This window comes from Balaenoptera acutorostrata, chromosome 4 (assembly GCF_949987535.1).
Source record: "Balaenoptera acutorostrata chromosome 4, mBalAcu1.1, whole genome shotgun sequence".
NCBI lineage: Eukaryota > Metazoa > Chordata > Mammalia > Artiodactyla > Balaenopteridae > Balaenoptera > Balaenoptera acutorostrata.
The window spans coordinates 69,028,849-69,045,132 of NC_080067.1; the positions used below are offsets into that span (position 1 = coordinate 69,028,849).

A 16,284-nucleotide genomic window follows, 5' to 3' on the forward strand; every position below is an offset into this window, starting at 1 on the left:
CAACAATTGACAGTAAACATCAGGGGGGTTGCTAGCAGTGGTATTAGACATTAGCAGTAGCAGGTCAAAGATATCTCCATTAGGCTTTAAGACAGTGAAAGATTTGGATGCATGTACAATTTAGGCTGGTCTCTGAATTTCTACAGTTGTGGGCTTCTCTCATCATCGTTCACATGGGGATGCCTCTGTTGCCCATGTCCTTCCCCAGGGATGCAGGAATAAGACTAGGCCAAATGCTTTCATACTGCGTAAGTCCTTATCCCATCTCTGTCTACTCAGTCACCGAGTCATTCACATCATAGCTGATGCCAGGTTACCAATTTTCCCCTGCTTCCCTTAGAAGTCATTTCCTCTTTTCTCCAAATTTCTATTCTATCCATCCTTTTTCTCATGTTTTTAAGTTCTCCCTCTACGCTGGAATCCTCTTCCAATTTGCAAACAACCTCTTCCTTTCCATAGCTCCATGTTGGAGAAAACGAGATTGTCTTGAGGCAAAGTTGGAGGGCAACTAACCAGGATAGAAGGCATGTCCAGGCCTACTCACCACATCTCCTGACATACTTAAAGTTTGGCTTCTGGGGAGGGGTGAAGGAAGTACCTCTTCCCTTAAATTGTCAGGCATATTAGCCTCTTCCTTCCCCCCACATAAAAATAAGCTCTTTCCCTGGCCAGGCTTAAAGTTTCTTAAGATAGGGGATGACCTTACCTAGTTACTGTGCAGTCAGTATCCAGCCCTCTAGTTCTGTGGTTCTCAAACCTCAGCATACATCGGAATCACCCCGAGGGCTCACTGACGGAGACTGCTCGAGCCCACCCTCCACCCTTAGAATTTCTGTCCCAAGGTGGACCCTGAGAACCTGCATTTCTAACACGTTCCCAGGTGATACTGGTGCTGCTGGTCTGAGGAGCACAGTCTGAGCACCACTGACCTAGTTTAGCTTCTCCCAAAGACCTGCCTGGAGAAGCCAGCCTCCTCAGTGTAGCTTCCCAGTCCTGACGGTATATGCCACCCATTTCCCTGAAGTCCCCTCAGAGGTGGAATTCAGCTGACACTTTGGGATGGGCGATACTTACTAAGTAAAATAAGAGACCAAGACACCAGGATCTTGTTAGCTGGATATATTTCTTTTTGTTTGTTTGTTTTTGTTTTTGTCACAGAACACTGTTTGCAGTAGAGGAAACTGGCATTGCAGTCTGGTGGTAAAATGGCTTGTTCACATAAACCAGTACATGTTCATCCTTTAGCGCAAAAAGCCCTAATGGCGCGTACCCTATTGAAATTCAGGACATCTCCAATATTCTCTCTCTCTGTTTTTCTTTGTCACTTTTTTTTTTAAATAAACATTTTCAAGGTTTGTCCAAAAGAAGGCCATATAGGTTCTTGGCTAGCGGAAGACAATTCAGAACAGTTGTTGCACACTTGGACTGTTACCTTCTCCAGGCTGGCAGTTGATATCTTATTTTTTTCCAACTCATTTTTATTAAAAAAATAAAAAAATGCTCCAACTATCAGTTTTACAAAATCTCTAAGGGAAACACAAGAGCAAGGTGCTGAGGTAAAAAACACCTGAGGTAGCTTTTTTTTGTGTGTTTTTCTCGTTAAAAAAATCTGTAAATTTAACGCCCTGGGCCAACGACCTCGTGTAAATTGCTATTTTCCTCCATATTTTTTTTTTAAAGAAAGAAATCATTTTGCTGAATATTGATGGCTTATACACCAAAATGTAAAAAGACAAAATACATTCTTTCTTTGTGGAATTTTTCTTTGTTTGTTTGGTTTGATGATGGGTTACTGTTTTTCCTCTTCCAAAATGCTAGGACAAGTACCATTGACTCTTGTTCTTTTGAGTAACCAAGTGTAAGCTGAGGCTGGTTTGTGTGTTTCGCTTTTGTTCCTTTGTGTGATGTGATACTCAGAGCACTGCTTTGCCTGGGGGGTGCGTAGATATGGGAATTGAGACAGAGGGATGAGGGAATTAACAAGAATGGGGATGGAGAGGATGGGGAGGGAGAGGGGGTAGGGGAGAGATAAACAGAGAGAGACAGAGAATTATATAGCAGTATGCAAAAACCAGTTTAAAACCTGTGAAGCAAAGAGAAATGGGTGTGTGAGCTAGACAGGGATGAAGAGAGACAGAGTTTCCTCTTCAGAGAGACGGTATCCCTTCTGTTGACATACACAGGTGATCCAGAACTGCTGTGAGTGTCCTTTCGACGAGATTTCCCTCCGGGTGAATTTTGTGTGGGTGGCCTTGAAGCTCCTTACTAAACCGTTAGACCTCCCAAAGCACGACTTTATTCTTTAAAGTCTAGAAAAGCCTGCTTTCTCTTTAAAAAGAAAAAATAACTGATTAAAAATTGGAGTTAGTTGAGTTATTTGATATATTATTTCTAAAATATATTAACGCCGCAGGCACCCTGTGTAACCCACAGGCCACATATCTTAACATCTTTCCCTTCTAATATGTACATACATGTACAGAGACAATTTTCCGCAAAAAGAAAAGGGTGTGAATTTTGCTTTGATTTTAACGCGTTCACCTATGTTAGTTCAACTAGAAGGGATAGCGTGGTGGGGTTAGGAGAGACCCGAGTGGATGGTGAAGTGGATGGCTGGGAAGCCTGCAGAGGCCCTGGGGGAGCTGGGAGGCCGGGCCCCGGCATGGCTGCCCTCCCGCCTCCTCCCTGGCCCCCCGGATTCTCAGGGCCTCTGCAGAGCCCCTGGCGCCTCCGCAGACTTCTCATTCCTCAGGATGGTCTTTGGTTTGCTCCCGATCTGGCTGGCTGTGTTTGGTCTCATTCTGTCAGGTGTTGGAAGGGCTACATTCATCCGTTGTTTGCTGGTGCCTGTGGGAGCCTCACTTGCTGCGCTGTGAGGCAACTCCCTGAGGATATTTCTGCTCCTGCTGCTTCACCTGTTGTACAATTTCCCTGATCTTGCGCTGTGCAGTCTGCAGCAAGGGAGAGGAGGGGGACAGGGGAGAAAAGGAACCCAGTTCTGAGGACAAGCAGTGGGGTGTGGGGAAGCGGGGCTGGGACTTGGGGGAAGGAGGCGGTAAACTCAGAAAAGTGTCATCTACCTACTGAGGCCCTGACTCCAGGCCTTTTCTGCCTGGAAGTAAAGTGGCAGAGTTCCCCACCCCCACCCCGCTGAGGCTGCTGGGTGGAGGGTAAGAGGGTGGGACCCCAGGAAGCAGAACCAGGGCATTAGTGACTAGGGAACCTGCAGAGGTCAGACGGCATCCTCCCTCCCAGCTAACACATGCTCCAACGTCCAACGCTTCGCCTCCTCCCCGCCTTCCTAGAGTTACTGCAAAGACAGTGGTGTATGGCAAGGGAAGATGGAGTCAATGGGATGGGGATAAAGTGAGAAACTGGCCCAGACACTCTACCCTGAACAAGTGGAGAAAACACATGAACCCAAACCTGTCCCCTCACCCACCCTGCTGCTCCCACTGCAGGGAGAAACCTGCAGACTGAACTCCTACAGGAGCCCAGCCTCTGAGACCCACGCCGGGGACACTGGAAGAGCTGGGATGGGAGAGCCCCAGGGGGTGGTGTGGTCGGGCTCTGACTCTACGAGTCTCAAAGGGTGCTGGTGGGGTGCAGGGCGCAGCAGCGTGGCAGGTCCTGGTAAAGGCACGGCACTGAGCATGCAGGCTGACGCTCAGACAAACCTGCAGTGTTGGCTTAGACCGCCTCTGCTCCTCTGGGACAGGGGCTGGACTGCTCTATCCCCAAACCCAACCCCCTCCCCCAACAACAACAACAAAGCATCAAAAAGAACCAGGTCACGTGATCCTGAGTCACCAGCCCTCTGACTGGAGGAGAAGCAGCTGTGTGGAGCCCTGAGTCCTAATGGGGGTTGTCACAGTGAGGTAGAGGAGAGGAAAGAGAAACAAGGGTCTCCTGACATGAGCGTTTAACCCATAATAGTGGAATTGTGGCACCTAGGCTGGTCCTCAGAGCCCAAGGGTGGCCCTTGCCTGAGGCCTGAGCAGGAGGACGAGGGAACAGGAGAGCCCGCAGTTCAGCATTTCAGAGGCTTGAACTGTGCTGGCTTGACTCCAAAGCTCTATACCCTTCCTCAGGCTCCTCTAGCAGGCCTGGGAGAGCAGTGGTGAGCCAAGAACAGCCGCCCCTGCCCTGTTCCATCTGTGCATGGGGGTCAGGGTCGGGGGTGTGTGCACGGCCTGGGGCCACTGGACAGGTCACCAAGAACTTAGAGACTTGCAAAGAGATTAGCAGGAGAGACTGGACCCTCACAGCACAGGTACCTGGCTGGCAAAGAAATGCCCGATAATTCGGACAATCACTTCCTCATTTTCATCGGGCGTTTGGTCACGAGGCACAATGACTTCTGCACTGGTTAAGTTCTGCAGTTCATTCACCTGGTGAAGGGAGAAACCAAAAAAATTCCTGTGACTTGCTTCACTGCAGTGGTCGGGAACCGGAACCCAGCCTATCTGCAAGGTATGTTTGTATACTCTGGGCGGGACTCTGCTCCTTATCATTCTCCTGCTGCTGTGTGTGTGGGTTTACAGGGGCAGGAGGCAGGCTCCCTGCCGTCATCTCCCAGCACATAGCCTAGATGCAGTGTTCCCGGGCCCAGGACCCTGCTGCTTCGGTGTCTGGCTCAGCACGGTGGATTTGGGGCCCTCAGCTCTGGATGATGCTAATTACATTTTTGTCCTTGAAGAGTCAGTGGGGGTCTGAGGGAAGTCAGGCCAGGAGACGAAGCCAGCTCAGAGCACACTTACGGTTTTGCCACCCTTGCCGATCACACGGCCGGCTGTAGAGGAGGGCACTCGGATGTGGGCTTCCAGCTTCACCTCCTCTTTGGGGTTAAAGAAGTTTTCTTCTTTCAGTTTCCCAAAGATCCGCCCCTGAGCCTGACAGAGCAAGACACGTCAACCTGCTTTAGCAGCACTGCTACAGGAACCAGTGAGTCCAGGCAATGGGACAGCCCCAGCCCCATGCTCCCCGGGGTCTGCTCAGCTCGCTCAGACCCGGTGGGTGCATGCCTGCCACGCCCAAGGAGTGCACCTTGCAGACATGCACAGACACTCCCGTGTCTTCAGGTTTGCACATGGATCGCACAGGAAGCTTTCTGTGTATAGGGTCAGGGTGGAACTACATGTCTTACTTCCGTATTCCTGAGCACCGATAAATGGTTGAATGAATTTGTTCAGGGAATTCTTAACTTCCTCCCACCATGATATGTTCAGGCCTCTGGTTATTAAAGGATGGAGGCAAGGGTGGTGGTGATGGGATTTACTCTTTGATGTCTAACTCCAGAGCCAGTGTAGCCAAAAGCTTTTTGTTCTTTTTAAAAGAACCTTTTTTTTAAAAAAAAATATTTATTTTTTGGCTGCACCACATGGCATGTGGGATCTTAGTTCCCCAACCAGGGATCAAACCCGTGCCCCCTGCAGTGGAAGTGCAGAGTCTTAACAACTGGACCGCCAGGGAAGTCCCTAAAAGAACCTTAAAAAAAACTGAGATAACTTACATAACCTAAAATTCAGCATTTTAAAGTGTACACTCCAGTGGTTTTTAGTATATTCACTAGGTTGTGCAACCACCACTGCTATCCAGAACATTTCCATCCCATTCCCCCAAATAAAAACCCATACCTATTAGCAGATAGCCCCAATTCCTCCCTTCCCCATGTCCCTGGCAACCACTAAACTACCCTTCTGTCTCTGGATTTGCCTTTTCTGGATGTTTCACATAAATAGAATATATAATATGTGGTCTACTGTGTCTGCCTTCTTTCAGTTGGTGTAATGTTTTCTAGGTTCATCCATGATATAGCATGCATCAGAATTTCACTCTTTCCATGGCTGAATAATATCCTATTATGTGGATATACCACATTTTGTTTATCCATTCATGAGTTGAAGGATTATTGTTCTTGAACATTTACATGTGTTAATTTTTTTTCAGACACATTTCAAATATTTTTAATACAAATTATACTTTTACAAATAAATGTTTCTGACTTTCAGAAAACTCAAGTTATAATTTTCCTAGGGGTGAAAAGGCAATAACAAAACAATGCAGGGGAAGGGAGACAAGATGGTGGAATAGAAGGACTTGAGCTCATCACCTCTCACGAAAACACCAAAATCACAACTAACTGCTGAACAACCATTGATAAAAAAAACCCCTGGAACCTATCAAAAAAGATATTCTACATCCAAAGACAAAGAAGAAGCCACAACAAGATGGCGGGAGGGGTGCTTTCACGATATAATCAAATCCCACACCCACCAGATGGGTGACCCACAAACTGGAAACTAATTATATCGTAGAGGTTCTCCCATAGGAGTGAAGAGTTCTGAACCCCATGCTAGGGTCCTCAGCCTGGTGGTCTGGCATCTGGAGGAGGAGCCTCCAGAGCATGTGGCTTTGAAGGCCAGTGGGGCTTGAGTGCAAGAGCTCCGCAAGACTAGAGGAAACAGAGACGCCATTCTTGGAGGGCGCACACAAGGTTTCATGTGAACTGCAACCCAGGGCAAAGCAGTGACTCCACAGGAGCCTGGGCCAGACCTACCTGTGGGTCTTGGAGGGTCTCCTGGGGAGGCAGGGGTTGGCTGTGGCCCACTGCAGTGGCAAGGACACTGGTAGCGGAGGCCCCAGGGAATACTTCTCAGCGTGAGTATCCCTCCTCCCTGAGGTCGCCATATTGGTACTGAGACCTGGCCCCACCCAACAGCCTGCAGGCTCCAGCGCTTGGACACCTCGGACCAAACAACCAACAAGGTGGGAATACAGCCCCACCCACTGACAGCTGCCTAAAGTCATCCTGAGCCCACAGCCACCTCTAGACACACCCCTTGACACGGCCCTGCCCACTAGAGGGACAAGACCCAGCTCCACCCTCCCATGGGCAGGCACAAGTCCGTCCCACCAGGAAGCCTGCACAAGCCCCTGGACCAACCTCAGCCAGGGGTTGAGGCAGACACCAGAAGCAAGAACTACAATCTGGCAGCCTGCAGAACGGAGGCCACAAACACAGAAAGTCAGACAAAATGAGACAGCAGAGAAATATATTCCAGACGAAGGAACAAGATAAAACCCCAGAAGAACAACTAAGTGAAATAGAGATAGGCAATCTCCCTGAAAAAAGAATTCAGAATAATGATAGTAAAGATAATCCAAGATCTTGGAAAAAGAATGGAGGCACAGACCAAGAAGATACAAGAAGTATTTAACAAAGAGCTAGAAGATTTAAAGAACAAACAGATGAACAATACAATAACTGAAATGAAAAATAAACTAGAAGGAATCAAAGGCAGAAGAGATGAGGCAGAAGAATAAATAAGTGAGCTGGGAGACAGACTGGTGGAAATCACTGCCACAGAACAGAATAAAAAAAAAAGAATGAAAAGAAATGAGGACAATTTAAGAGACCTCTGGGGCAACATTAAATGCACCAAGATTTGCATTACAGGGTTTCCAGAAGGAGAAGAGAGAAATGGCCCTAGAAAATATTTGAAAAGATAATAGCCAAAAACTTCCCTAACATGGGAAACGAAACACTCACTCAAGTCCAGGAAGCACAGAGAATCCCATACAGGATAAACCCAAGGAGGAACATGCTGAGACACATATTAATCAAACTGACAAAAATTAAAGACAAAGGGAAAATATTAAAAGCAACAAGAGAAAAGCAACAAATAACATACAAGGGAATCCCCATAAGGTTATCAGCTGATTTTTCAGCAGAAACTCTGCAAGCCAGAAGGGAGTGGCACCATATATTTAAAGTGATAAAAGGGGGAAAAACTACAACCAAGAATACTCTACCCACCAAGGCTCTTATTCAGATTCAATGGAGAAATCAAAAGCTTTACAGACAAGCACAACCTAAGAGAATTCAGCACCACCAAACCAGCTTTACAACAAATGCTAAAGAAACTTCTCTAGGTGGAAAAGAAAAGCCCACAACTAGAAACAGGAAAATTACGAATGGGAAAGCTCACTGGTAAAGGCAAAAAACATACAGTAAAGGTAGGAAATCATCCACACACAAATATGATATCAAAACCAGCAATCATGAGGAGAGTACAAATGCAGGATATTGGAAATGCATTTGAAATGAAGAGACCAGCAACTTTAAACAATCATACACACACACACACACACACACACACACACATATAGATTGCTATATCAAAACCTTGTGGTAACCACAAACTAAAAATCTACAACAGGAACATACACACAAAAAAGAAAGAGCAATCCAAACACAACACTAAAGATAGTCATCAAATCACAAGAGAAGAAAAAAAAGAGGAAGGGAAGAAAAAAGACCTACAAAAACAAATACAAAACAATTAACAAAATGGCAATAAGAACATACATATTGATAATTACCTTAAATGTAAATGGATTAAATGCTCCAACCAAAAGATATATATATATATATACACACACACACACACACACACACACACAATAGAATATTACTCATCCATATAAAAGAATGAAATAATACCACTGCAGCAACATGGATGGACCTAGAGATTATCATACTAACTGAAGTCAATCAGACAGAGAAAGACGAATATCATATGATATCACTTATATGTGGACTCTAAAACAATGATACAAATGAACTTATTTACAAAACAGAAACAGACACAGACTTCGAAAACAAACTTACGGTTACCAAAGGGGAAATGGGGGAGGAGGGATAAATTAGGAATTTGGGATTAACATATACACATTACTATAGATAAAATAGTCAACAAGGACCTACTGTATAGCACAAGGAACTGTACTCAATATTGTGTACTAACCTATATGGGAAAAGGGTCTGAAAAAGAATGGATATATGTATATGTATAACTGAATCACTTTGCTGTACACCTAAAACTGACACAACATTGTAAGTGAACTATACTCCAATATAAAAAATTAAAACAATGCACACCCCCACCCCCACCCCAAACACTTCCAACAAACTGTGCTATTTCCCCTCACACCCATGTTTATGCCCCCCATCTTCAAAACCACGACCAAGGGGATCAGAGATGCCTTCTGAACGGGGCATTGACAGAGAGTCCTTTTCCACGGGAAAGAAGGGAAGGAGGGCTCCACACAGAGGGAGCAGCCTGGAGGTGGGGAAGACAGGGTGGGTGGGGACTATAGAAGGAAGGGAAATGGAGGTGGGGCCTCCAAAGAAGAGCCTGAACCTGGCTCTGGGGCAGGTGCGCCTGCTAAAGGCCCTCAGCCTTCCCTAACAGGCGGCCCTGTATCCAGGGCTGCAGGGCTGAAGGGGTTCTTGGCACTGACCTTGAACTGGGCTTCAGGTGGGCCGGTGATGATGACCATCCTTTCACTGACATCTGGGCTTTCTGCTGGGGCAATCTGCAGTTCACAAAGCAAGAGGGAGATGCTACTGCTTGGCTCTGTTCCCCGAGCTCCTCCGTCCTGTCTAAGAGGATGGCACACCCACTAGCAAGAGATTAGAAGACTCACGCCTTTGTACCTGGTGCTTTGTCTGACCCTGCTGCTTCCACCCTGGGTCTTAGGAGATTATGGCCGTAGTGCCCAGTGTCACATTTGGGTCTCCGGCCACCCAGGAATAGTTGGAAACAAGTTATTAGTACTTACTGCCTGTCCCGGCCCCCACCAGCAGTGTGACCAGCCTCCTTTCACCAAGGAGCTCCGCTAGCCCACCCAGGGCCCAGAGGCGAGGAAGGGCTGGTCCACAGAGGAGTTAAGTTGGAGTCAGCCTGCAGAGAGGGCTGTTAGCGACAGGTGTGACGAGGACCAGCTCCTCTGCAGCACACGAATCAACTGATGGCACCAGAGCGAGAACGAGGACACCTCGGTTCCATTGCGCGCTCTACAAACCCCTCCTCCCCCCACAGATGAAACGTGGCAGTTGAACCTGGCAAGCTCAAAACCTCCTGGCTCTCACTCTGTGACTCTGACGTCTTTTATAACAGAACTCAAGGTGGAACAACCGAACATTTTTTTGTTAGATCCTCTTTACGTATTTTTTCCCCGCATACCTTGCCTTGTTTCAAAAACCTTTAAGGTAGCTTTAAAAATAAATACAATGTAGCATAATTAAAGTTAAATTTATTTATTTATTTATTTTTGGGGGGTGGGGGGCCACACCACGTGGCTTGTGGGATCTTAGTTCCCTAATCAGGGAACTTGTGCCCCCTGCAATGGAAGCGTGGAGTCCTAACCACTGGACCACCAGGGAATTCCCATAAAGTTACTTTTAAATGAGCTAAAAGTACACCAGGCACTTAGGGATAAGCCAGGAGTGAGGTTAGTACACAAATGCACCTCATAAAGTCCTACACACCACCCAGAGACCCCATTCCCGAGACTGGGCTGTTCAGCGTGAACATGAGTCACTACTGACGGGGCATGTCTGAAGTTATCACCTCTGAACCACTGTGTCTCAGCCTTGGCTCCTGCAAGAAGACCTCCACCTCCACAGGGTTTTAGTTTTCTCTCAGTACATGTCCTAAGCCAGGCTGCACCTGCAGGCCTCAGGGTCCTGTGTCGCTGCTCCAGCTTTACTGTGAAGACAGACCCAAGGCCTCTGCTGACCTTGCCCACTCTGAAAGGAGAGACTCTTCTATGAGACCTTCAAAGAAGATCTGGCCCTGACTACTTAGTGGCACGAGGATGAACGTTGAGACACAGGTCACCGACCACTGAGCTTCTTGGGGGTCTTCCCTTTGCTGCGGGCAGACCACCTGCCAGCCTTCAACTGCAGGGCAGCAGCCTCAGCCAAAAAACAGATGTGTCCAGGGGACTGAGACCCTCCAGCAGGCCGCATACAGACTGGCCCTTAAGATCACTGGCGGGAACCCTCATCTCTACTTCTACATCCATAGGTGGCATTAAATCTGCTCCTTATTTCCAAGAGTAAATGAGAGTGACAGGAGCACGGACACGGTGGTTCCCAGCTCTTATCCACCCAAATCAAGAAGGACTGAAAGGCTAATTCATAATTCACGTTGACCCAATCAGCTCTCACAGTTGCCTTGCTCTGATCCTGAAAGAAAGACCCCCATCTCTCCACTACCTGGTATTCACAGCCCAGCCCAGAACTCTGAGAGCCGCACGTGTGCTCCTGCAGTTCTGGAATGGCACTCCCCAGGCAAACTCCCTGAGAGGACCTGGAACGAGGACTCCACTTTATGACTGAAGCAAATGGGATGCAGAAAGATGAGGTGACCACCAAGATCACGGGTGAGCAGGGCTGAAACAAGGATCAGGAATTTTGTGTGGCATTCTGAAGCCTGTCAGCCAGATGATGTGCAGGAAAGGCAGGCGACGGGGGCTTAGCTCTCGCCTGTAACTGAAGCATCTCTTGCGTGCACTGCCCAATCCCAACTCAGCCCACCCCCTTCCAGCACTCTGCTCCCACGTGTTAGTGTAAAGCTCTCCCCCTGCCCCAGCAGCATCAAATGTGCCTCTAGTTGTGGCCCCTGAAGACTGGCAGAGCAGGATTGGGGTGTGGTTCTCTGGAATTAGTGAGATCATCATCTTTAGAGACAGATGCTGTCAGAGACCTGTCAAGATAAAGGAAATCTAGCAAAAACCAGATTGATTTTAAAAAGTAGGAAATGTCTCTTGCAAATGTTTGGCTTCCCTGGCTTCCTCTCTTCTTTACTGCTCTGGAGAGAGCCAGAGCCCATTCTGTCCCCTGCTGTCTTTGCCCACCACAGAAGTCACGCCACCACTCAACTCTGCTGGGACATAGAGGGACTACGGGGATGCTGTGGGGGAAGCCCAAGGGGTGGATCCTTCTCTACGTTCCCAAAGTCTTGCTGGAATGACTCTGGTATAGCACTCGGGTTGCTCAGGTTGAAAAAACATTGGACCAAAAATAGGATAGCCTGGTCCAACCTGGGCTCTCACATTCTTTAGCTTTGTGGCCATTGACATGTCAATGAAACACTGGGCCCTAGTTCCTTATGGGCAATGGTAAGTGGAGAGTTATTGCTGCGATTAGTCCTGGGAAGTGCCCTGTAGCCTACAAGTCGGCAGAACTGCTATCTAAGAGCCAGTCCTGCCACCTGTGTGCCTTGGCCATCTCCCGTTCCCTCTCTCAGTCTCCCTTTTCTCAGGGGAAAAAGAGAGGATTTGATGAGACGATCCCTCAAGTCCCTTCTAGTTGAAATTGTCTCATTCTGTCCCTTGCGTTGCATCGCACCTCAGACCACAGGACCGGACACCGAGAATGGCCCTCAGGGTGCAGCCAGCCCAGTGGTTGTCCATACCTTACCTGTCCCACACAGAGGGCGGGCCCAGCACAGCCCGTCAGTACCTGGGCTGGGGTCTCACCTGCAACAAGCCTGCCGGGTGCAAAGGCCCCAGGTGCTCCACCGCCGTCTGCCCCCACCTCGGGCTCTCCAACCTGCGCGCTTTGCAGGTGAGATAAACGAGCACCGAGAGGGGAAATGATTTACCTACGTAAAATTCTTTCATGGTCTCACTGCAATCCTTGTTCTGCACTACTCAGAATGTTTTGTTTTTGTTTTTTCTCCAGCACACTTGCTGTGGGAGAAATTCCAGCTCTTCTTAGGGAGAAAGTGTAAGCATTCTTTCTCTCCAAGTCATGAGACTTCTTGTTCGGAATTCCGGGTTGTCCCATGGCAGCAAATTATTTTACGTAACAACGGAAACTCTTGTTTCCGACAGCGTTTCACGAGGCTTGGGACGTGCTCAGCATTCTGCCCGTGAGTCAGCGCTGATAGCTGGGCTTGGAGCAGGACCAGGGTCGAATAATCCTCCCCTTTCAGCTTCTCTGCCGACTCTTCCCATTATGCTCCAGGAGACAGGCGGTGGGAATGTAACTGCAGCTGTGTCTGCACTCGGCCAGTGCATGAATCAGGGGCCCTCCTTCCTGACCTCTCTCCTCAACCCCAGACTCTCCTCAACCCCGAGGCCGCGGCTCAGGTTATATCACTGGCTTTTGTTTATCTGCGGTTTCATCACTGCCTTTCAAAGAGTTTTCCATTCAAACTATTTGTCAAAGTTCAAAGGTTTCTGAAATGGAGACGAACTAAAGCATCAAAGCACTGACAACTGCTGAGTATAAATTATCGCTCTCCTTAGGCTCACCCCCTTCACTTGGGAAGAATCCTCAGCCTTTGTTTTCTCTTGAGGACAATGGTAGCCCAAAGAGGACCAGGTTGGCTTATGCATTACTAGTATTTTTTCCTAATTCATTTGTTAGTTGAACAAAAAAGGAGTGAGAGAGGTAAAGATGAGTGTACATGGGAAATAGTCCTGAAGGCAGGCTTTCCAGGTCCTGTAGGACTTTATGGATGGTGTAAGAATTGCCCAGGACGGACAGAAGGAACAAGGGACACGGGGTGGAGATGGGGGTGGAAGAGGGTGGTACAGGGGCAGCTGTCAAGAGCGGCTTTACCTTGATGGAGGCCCCGGCGAATCTGGCCAGCTGTTTAATGTGCGCCCCTTTCTTCCCGATGATGGCACCCACCGCCTGGGTTGGGATGAAGAGATTCACAATCTCCTGCTCTGGATACTGGAAGGACAGGACAGGACAAGACAGACGACATCATTCCTACTGGGGCTGCTCCTTCAGGCACTCAACGGTCACGGAGCAATGGCCGGATGCCGCATGGGATTCTTCTGGGGCCTGGGGCGCTGCAGTGGGGAAGCTGGAGGGATGACCTTGAACAGGGTCCACACTAACTACACAACCACTAGAGTGCAAACTCCTCCTGAGCAGCTCTGAATTTGAATAGACACAGCAAGCTGTCTGTCCACGGGCCCTCTGTCAAGTTCAAATGTGATGTGTATTTCTCCTGTGTCTTCATCCAAGGAATCAGTAGCTATTAAGCACACCTGGCCTGAGGCACTTTGTTAGCAGGAACGGAGAGCTGCCCTCCCACCTAGCGGGCAGGAGCGGCATTTTCACTGGAGGGGAACTGGGTTCAAAACGAGACTGTAATTAAACCTGCCCTGAACAGGCTGCGAGGGGACGGCCCAGAGAGACACAGGCAAGCCCGCCAGGAGCCCTTGCTGTTCTTGTCTGTAGGGGTCTGTGGGAATGACACGGCCCACTTGCTAGACTTTGTTAAAGAACTTTGGAGACTCTGTTCTTTAGCCCAACACCACCTACTAATTTGACCTGCTGATTGCTCCTCTGCACCAGTTTCCAGCCACCTGTGGGATCTGTGAGCACCAGCAGGATGCTGAAGGGCCTCTTAGTGCACTTGAGTGCCGGGTGGTCTGGTGTGCTGATGCCCTGCAATGTGTCACTCCCAGGACAGCCTGGAACCAGGGGACCCAGCACGCACACCGTGAGCATGCACTGGTCAGTCTGCTAAGGACTGAGTGGCACCGGCCACAGGAGAGGGACAAGTGGCAGATGGGGCTGAACTGTGGGCACTTACTGAGTGATGATGCGGGAACGGGCCGAACTGGTGAGGGGGGTACAAGCTGGAGAAGTATCCGGAGTGGGTCTGCAGCAGGAGAGAAACGGTCAGTCAGCAGGGCCCACAGGGCCGCTCACCAAACTCAGGGAGGCAAGATTCCCACACACAACAAAGGCTCCTGGCACCACTACCGGGCCGCGCTGTCCTAAAGGCACACCTGTGCCTCTGTAGCTCAGATCTCTGCTCCCTTCCCTCACGGAGCACTGGCTGGGCTGGATATTCATCATTTCCAAGCTGAGTCATGGTCCAGGCTTCCCAGGAACCCACCAGAGGAGGGAACATGCAGACGCACTTTTTAACCTGCCCTCAGGCAGAGAGGAAGCACCAGTGGTTTCTATTTTCTGAGGAATTATGAACCACAGGTTAAAGGAACAGAGAGAGCCAGGACAAATCCAAGAGTTATTCTAAACAAGCAAAGTGTTCCTGGGAAGTCAGATCAGTGAGTGCCCAGAGAATCTCAGAAGGAATGGAGAGACTGAGAATAGAGAAATTGAAAACGAAACTGAGGAGAGAAAATGAATGAACAAATACATATTGTGGAGGGGGAGGGGGAAGCAGGGGACAGGAAGGCAGATGTGGTAGAAGAAAACAGAGCTATTAGGAAAGTAGCGTTAATTTTTAAAGTAGCTGCTTTTTATTGAACACCTACTGTGTCCTAAGCATTGTGGTAGATACTTTATCCATAAACTCTTTTTTAAAAAAAATATTTTATTTTTGGCTGTGCCACGCAGCGTGTGGGATCCTTAGTTCCCCAACCAGGGATCGAACCCATGCCCCCTATAGTGAAAGCGTGGAGTCCTAACCACTGGACCACCAGGGAATTCCCCATAAACTCTCTTAATCCTCACAACAGTCCTGCAAGACAGGAATACATCTGCATTTATATATTTTACGGGCAGGACATTAAGCAGAATCAGCAATGTCTAGTTCACTGTGCTTTACACATAAGGCCAAGTAAATGCTGACATGCCTATTACAGGAAGGGAGGTGGACAGCTCTGGGCACCATGGAACCAATCCCTGAGGGGCCGTCTAGCAGTGGTCAGACACTGACCAGCTGGAGGCTTGGAGTTAGGGGACCTAGCTTTCATTTGAGGGTCCTTGAGCAATCTCCTGGTATCCTCTGTCTACTGAATAACCAGTTGGATTCTGAGTTCCAGAGCACAACTTTGCCTTCAGACTCATTAGGGACAAAAATGAAACGATTCCTCTTTTTGAGTTTGGATAGTGGACTTCAGGGGAAAAGAGATGTGAACACGGTGGGGAACTTCCTCCAAGGGTGCTCTGAGTGTCCACAGCACCTGCAGGGGACAGAGCTTTGCCAAAGGAAGGGAACGATCCTGTAATGCAAGCCTCTGCTCCCACGACTTGGAAAGAGGCTGCAGTGACACCTCAGGGCCACAAGAGGGGGCTATGAGATCAGTGTTCTTCTGGCCGACGTCCACTTTTGAAAGGAAGCTGAGTGAAGACGTTTGGCTCACTTGGGCCTGCCTCTTTCTTGAAGAGCATCAGCTCCAGACCCTTCTCAGTGCAGGCCCCTTTCCTGGGCCACGGCGGGTCAGGGAGAATTCCTGCAGCTTTTCTGCTCAGACAAAGCTCTACCTTGGGGAGAGGATGCTTCTGCCCTCCTCTCACCTGGAGAGCTTTTCCTTCAGCTCTCAGCAGAAATAATTCTTTTGAATTGTGATTTGGCCTCAAAATAGACAAACCACAAGTGTAGCTCCATTCTGGGTTCAAATACTCCCAATATAAACACTGTATCAAATTCAGATCTACCACTTGGGTGAGGAGAGGGGATGAACTATAAAAGGATAAAAAGAAATAATTCC

The 16,284-nt window shown here is 48.5% G+C and overlaps 1 protein-coding gene across 6 annotated transcripts in view; it reads right to left on the minus strand.

Annotated features, from left to right (window-relative positions):
* Positions 1 to 1,104: 1,104 nt before the first annotated feature.
* Positions 1,105 to 16,284, minus strand: part of IGF2BP2 (insulin like growth factor 2 mRNA binding protein 2) — a 165,457-nt gene continuing 150,277 nt past the window's right edge. For all 6 annotated transcript variants that reach the window (XM_007195267.2, XM_007195265.2, XM_007195266.2 and 3 more), the window contains 6 exons: positions 14,415 to 14,483; positions 13,424 to 13,540; positions 9,307 to 9,381; positions 4,761 to 4,892; positions 4,278 to 4,391; positions 1,105 to 2,951 (listed from right to left, as the gene is read on the minus strand). In XM_007195267.2, the coding sequence (XP_007195329.2) occupies positions 2,859 to 2,951; positions 4,278 to 4,391; positions 4,761 to 4,892; positions 9,307 to 9,381; positions 13,424 to 13,540; positions 14,415 to 14,483 (600 nt within the window). In that variant the 3' untranslated portion in view covers positions 1,105 to 2,858. The remainder of the gene's footprint in view (positions 2,952 to 4,277; positions 4,392 to 4,760; positions 4,893 to 9,306; positions 9,382 to 13,423; positions 13,541 to 14,414; positions 14,484 to 16,284) is intronic.